This window comes from Glossina fuscipes, unplaced genomic scaffold, assembly GCF_014805625.2.
Source record: "Glossina fuscipes isolate IAEA_lab_2018 unplaced genomic scaffold, Yale_Gfus_2 85207, whole genome shotgun sequence".
NCBI classification, from domain to species: domain Eukaryota; kingdom Metazoa; phylum Arthropoda; class Insecta; order Diptera; family Glossinidae; genus Glossina; species Glossina fuscipes.
In genome coordinates this window covers 1-5,832 of record NW_024004819.1, presented here as the reverse complement: position 1 = coordinate 5,832, position 5,832 = coordinate 1, and the positions used below count along the sequence as shown (strand labels likewise).

The 5,832-nt window shown below is 36.0% G+C and overlaps 1 protein-coding gene across 1 annotated transcript; it reads right to left on the bottom strand.

Annotated features, from left to right (window-relative positions):
• Window positions 1-1,032: 1,032 nt before the first annotated feature.
• Window positions 1,033-3,729, bottom strand: LOC119644079 (staphylococcal nuclease domain-containing protein 1-like). The gene is made up of 2 exons (XM_038043603.1): window positions 2,360-3,729; window positions 1,033-1,927 (listed from the first exon to the last, which is right to left on the bottom strand). Exons 1-2 carry the CDS (start codon window positions 3,485-3,487, stop codon window positions 1,514-1,516), a joined length of 1,542 nt encoding a protein of 513 aa, XP_037899531.1. The 5' UTR covers window positions 3,488-3,729; the 3' UTR covers window positions 1,033-1,513.
• Window positions 3,730-5,832: the final 2,103 nt, after the last annotated feature.

Genomic DNA, 5,832 nt, shown 5'->3' with positions numbered 1-5,832 from the left:
AAATATAAAACTTCATATTAATGCGAATATTTAAAACTTTCATAATTCAGAATTTCTTCTCATAATACATAACGATGTTAAATATTTTCTTTACAGAAGCATTAGAAAATATAAACGTCCACTTTCAGTAATTTTTAGCCATGGAGACATAATTGAACAGGATGTAGATAGACGATCTTGTTTTAAATGAATAAACAAGTGGGGAAGAAAATGTAAGCTTTTGTAATATTGTTGCATGGAAAACAAGGAGGTTTTAAATGACTATGAGAAATCCTCACTATCAATTGCTCAAAATCTAACAATACATGCTACCGTATCGCTCTATCGGCAATGATGATGTGCATATTTCATTGTGAGGTTAGTTTGATTCATTATTAAATCCCGTGCACAAATCTTCAACGAAGATCGAATAAATTTGAATTAGTTAAAATATCTAGCAGGTTAGTCGAGTTACTGTTTACATTCTAACTCTATATTCTGCAATCATAGTCAATTTCCAGACTATGTTTCCATTTCCACAAGTGAAAGCTTCGTCCAGCCATGTGAATGTTCTTATGTAACCCTTGCTTTATTTTTTTTTATAGTTAAATCGCAAAGTCTTCAAAAAAAAAAATTAAAAATAGAATTAATTATGCAATAAAAAATATATTAAAAACAATTTCATTTCAATAATTATTTTGAATACATCTTCTCCTTTTAAGAAATTGTAACGTATTTGCATCTCTTGAATTAAAAAAAAAAAAGCAAAATTTATTTATTATCTCACCTAATAAGTCGTTTACAAAGCATCAAATATAATAATCTAAAGATGAGTGAAAGCAAATTTAAAAAAATAAATTTGAGTCAAATATAGTAAAGGAGACAACACACTGGAATTAAGAGTGAGTGCATATAAACACTAAGCCAAGGGAGAGGGAGGGAAAGCAGGGAAAGGAAGAAAATTTTTTTTTATTTTTTCGTACATAATAGATGTTTAATCCGAAAGAGGAAGCGGTTTATATTCTAGATAAGTATTATTATATTTCCGTAGTAATTTTCAAATCTTTTTTTTCGTTTTTTAGTTTACTTTTGCCTTTTACGAATGAGTTACCATTAAATTTTCTTGCGCGTTGTATAAAAAAAGGGAATTTATCGTTTGAGAATTGTTGTTTGTTGCTATTGTTGCCTTGGTGTTCATTTCGAAATTTTTAGGGTTATTTGTTGTTATTGTTGCAATAGTATAGTTTATGTCTTTGCTCTTAAAATTCGGAAGCTTAACTATGAATAATGTATTTTCTTTTGCTGTTGTTGTTGTTGTTGTTGTCGTAATTTTTCTGTATAACCTATATCGAAGAAGAAGATTGGATCTGTTTGTTTGTTTTAATAAGTGGGAACTTCTTTCGTGTTCGTTCTTTTTATACGATAGCGGTTGTATGTAATCGTTTATTTCATTTTGTTGCTTGTTGTTATTGTTTTAAAGGGCGGGTATGTGGCAGACAAACCTCCAATTCGCTGAGGCGCATGGTGTTTGCACTTAACGGCTGAACTCTGGCGCATCATCTTGGGTGATGTCACCGTATTTCCAAATAGCTAAATGCGCAGCTAGAGCAGCTTGTTGGGCGGCCAAATATTGATCGACCAGCTCACGCAGCTTCCGTTCGCCACGTTTCTCGGCTAATACCAAACCGTCCGCGACCAGTTGTTTGCCAATATCAACATTGGTAGAGGGATCGTAAACCGTAGCTAACGGAAGGCTGTTAAATGGCTTCAGTTCTATATTCAGTTGAACCTTACGGTTGAGTACGTCTTCCGCAAAGGCACGCAACGCTTCCTCCTTATCCTCATTGTCCTGGGGCAGTTGTACCAAAGCCAAGGCATACTCGGTAGCAAAAGGTTTCTCACTGGAGAAGGCAGATGGTAAACCTGCCAGACGATTAAAGGGCACAACCTGACAAAAATAAATTTTTATATAATTGCAATAAAAACCGAAGGAAACTTCTTATTTGCAACAAGAGATTATGTAACTTTTCATTTCTTCTTACAACAGAGTCTTATGTAGCCCTCAAATCATCAACTGCAGCTGGAGCGTAATGGAAACTTTTGCTAGGACTTTCAAAAGTAAAGCTCTAAAAATATATTAAAGCCTCTTTATTCATGTCCCGACTTGGTTTTCATTACCACGAAATTTGCAGTAATTGGCGATGACAGAGTTTAAGCTCATATCAAGCTATGGATCAAACCACACTGTTGTCAAGTTTAAAGATTCAAAAGTAGCTTTCATTTAGCAAGCTTATGACTCATAAGTTTCACTTTAAGACGGAAACAGATCTAAGGAGCTTGCAAGTTATAATATTAAAAATTTAAATATACCACAACTTACCTCTCTATTGCCGTAATCCACATACAACACGGTTGCATTATTGCCTTGAACACGTTCAATTTTGGCGCGGTACCATTGGTTGTCTGCAGAGAATTGTGCAGCGCACAAGTCACCACGTTTGGGAGTGTAAGTACCCACGATGGGTGGGTTAGTTTGGAAATCTGCATGTAACTTAGCCATTAAGGCATCCAACTTAGCACCGCTGGCACAAGATTGAGCAAAGAATGATAAATTTTCAGTAATCTCAGTAACAATGACGTCTTCAAGTTGAACTTTACGCTCCGAAACAACTTTGTCTTCTGCCTCTTCTGCAACAGGTTTCTCTTCTACTACTTGTTCCACATAATTGGCCCAGATATTCTTCTTGGCCGCTTTGGCACGATCTTCTGCATTCTTAAGCATTCGATAATATTCAGACTTCTCAGCACTAAAATGCACTTCCGCCAAACCCTCTTCCACCAGAGCAACAGATAAATTTACGTTGTTATCCAGCCACAACCATCCAATCACTGAAGTACCATTTTTATCAGTAGTGTCGATATGAACGGAAACATCACGTTGAAGAACACGATCGCGGGTGAAAGTCAGTGCCTCATCTCCATAAGGCTCAGCTTCTTGTGCAGGTACCCCATTTAAAGCGGGGCGCGATGAACGTGGGCAAGAAATGCCTGCTAATAGGAAAGTAACCAAACAACTATCCTTCGGAATGTAGAGACGTAGACGTGAACCGCTAGCAACAAATTCTACTATACCTTCTGTGCGTAAGGCACGTTGCCATGAAGGTAAGTATTGGACCTTTATGCGGGAATGATCAAGGGTAAGATCGTTAACGCGTAACAGAGTGTTCTCTTTCTTTGCATGCATGCCTTTTTGACCTTTAATGGCTTGGTTTTCAGCAGCATAAAGTTGATCATAGCAAGAAGAGCGTTGATCATCATCCTGGCGATAGCGTACCACGGAAGCCAGACCTTTAGCCACCATGGCCTCTGCAACATTCTGCCCACCAATAAGTACGGTGTAGCAGTACTTTTCTGGAAAATTATCACGCGCAGGCGATATATAATCCAGAACACATTGAACCTTCTTACCAACAAGTTTCTTACGCAGGAATTCCCGTGCCTCAAACATAAAGGGAATTTCGTACAACGGTCGGTAATTCTCACCACGTGGCGGAGCTTTGACAACTTCCTCACCGTCGGCCCCTACAACAGAACGGGTATCTCGGGGAATGCGTATTGATGAAAAGAACACTTTTTTAATTAAACCATTAGGAAGTTTAACATTGATAGCATCGCCATTAAACACCTCCACTACTGTGCCTGTAAAATCTTTTTCTTTGTAGTTCAAATGTTGAGCATTTGACTTGATATCTTACAAACATAAACGCTTTTCTTTTGCAATGCGTTCAGCGGCGCGTAGTTTTTCAGCACACGATACTGAAAAGCAAGATTTAAAGACTGTTATTAGGCTTAAAGAAACTGAATTATTGTACGCAAAATTTTGTAGCCGGGGTGAAGTGGTTCCTTGGTCAACTTATCTAGACCATAAAATTTTGGAGTCCGTCAAGTTGTTCTCACAATGCTTGAAATACTATTAAGGATTTTAAAAACACAAGGTCCTCTGGCAATTTAAAGCACTAGACCAAAAAACTAATGCAAAAGCCTTGAATGAAAAGCCAAAACATCTTGAATCTGGCCTAGAAAATCCATACTGCATCCATGTTTTCAATTTTAAAAAAAGGTTTAATCTTAAATTGGAGATCGAGATGCTCTTGACAAAACATTTGCATTGTGTTCTTAAACTTATGGTCTTTTATTACAGCCACTGAGCAATCCACGCACTTAGCCAATGCTTCGCGAAACAATGATTTATATATATTGCCGCTAGGATGAAGAATTGTTCCAATTTTAACCGATTCTAGGTAGATTTTCACTTCACGTTGCAATAACCGAGCTTCCACAAAATAACGTGCTTCTTCGACAAACGGAATCGATAGCAAAGAGGCACGCACTGTCGAACCATCGCGCACATCTTCAATAGTCGCTCTAACCGGTTCACGATTATATAGCTTAACAATATGGGCAGAATTATCTCGTGTCCATTTAATTTCACATATCTTTTCGTAGGGGTTAACATTCGACCATTTATCAAGGCCAACGTGTTTGTTGATTTATCACGATTAAGACAGCGAACTTCTTTACTCTTGCAGAATGCGACCAAATCTGCCGCAATTAAAACAAACAATAAGAGGTGTAAAATAATCTGCTGGGGGATTACAGAAGTTGAATTTAATGGTTTTAGGGATTTCTTCTACCTTAAGAATTATGGTTGAAATTTATTTAATTTTCAATTTACAGCTGTTTTCTGATATAAATGCAGCCGTAAACAACCAATACCATCACAAATTTTGAGCAATTTTGCACACGCGGGTTTTGACGACTTTGAGAGAGCGTTTCTCACACCTCTTCTGCATACAAATAGTTGAAACGTCGAATCTCAAAAATGAAACCTAGTTAACACCATACATAATTAGTGTCCTGAATATATCAATGAAAGCCAACTTTCAGCTAGGTGATTAAGGCACTTTGATTTCCAATTCCTATATTGTTGCAAAAAGTCGGTGAAATTGAACCCCTATTCCGAAAATAGGAATAACTTACCATTGTGTCCGTCGCCTATGACAATCATTGTGTTGAGCACATAAGATGGGTATATAAAGTTTTAATCAAGCAGACATTAATACATTTTATCGTATAATATAAACTCTTTCATGCAGCAAATAATAATTATTATTTCTTATAGATGTTCCCCAATTAAAGGGGAAATCAACCAACTGAAGAAATTGATTGAGTGAAATAGAATAAGCAACTTTATATGAAAATTCTCAACCAAATTATTCTCAATCACACATTACGAATCGCAGTTAAAAATCGTCTGTTTGGATATGACGGTTCTTGATGATGGATATACAAACTCTTCTGAAAGAATTTGTCGCTTTGCAGCAATGCACTAATAATATTTGATTTACGGTTATCCAATAAATTATTTTTTAGTGTATTTCTGTAATTTTTTGAAGATTTATTGGGACTACTAATAAGAGACTAATATCGGAATTGGCAATGGAAAGCGTAAAATTAGACGTGGGTCAAAAAAAAATTAAACGTAGTTCAATTATAACTGCTTTTCAATGTTTTTCTGTAGAGTAACCTAAATATACGCGAAGAATTTGATATCGATGAACTGATTAGAAAAGTGAAAGCAGATTAGACAGACAAGTTGTTAAATCAAACAGAAATGAATGTTACTACAAAATTTTATTATTTAAATGACTAATTGTCCGAAACCACGAACGAGTTTCTCTTGAATACGAATAAAGTTAAAAGAAGAAACGACCCTTCTCCGTTCACAAATGCTAGCATTTTTTTTAAATATAAAACTTCATATTAATGCGAATATTTAAAACTTTCATAATT

Bases quoted from the DNA above. Each gene is read 5' to 3' on its own strand.
- LOC119644079 (XM_038043603.1), bottom strand. From the start codon at position 3,487: ATGTTTGAGGCACGGGAATTCCTGCGTAAGAAACTTGTTGGTAAGAAG. The intron at 1,928-2,359 runs GTAAGTTGTGGT...TATTTTTGTCAG, and splicing joins TGGATTACGGCAATAGAGAG to GTTGTGCCCTTTAATCGTCT.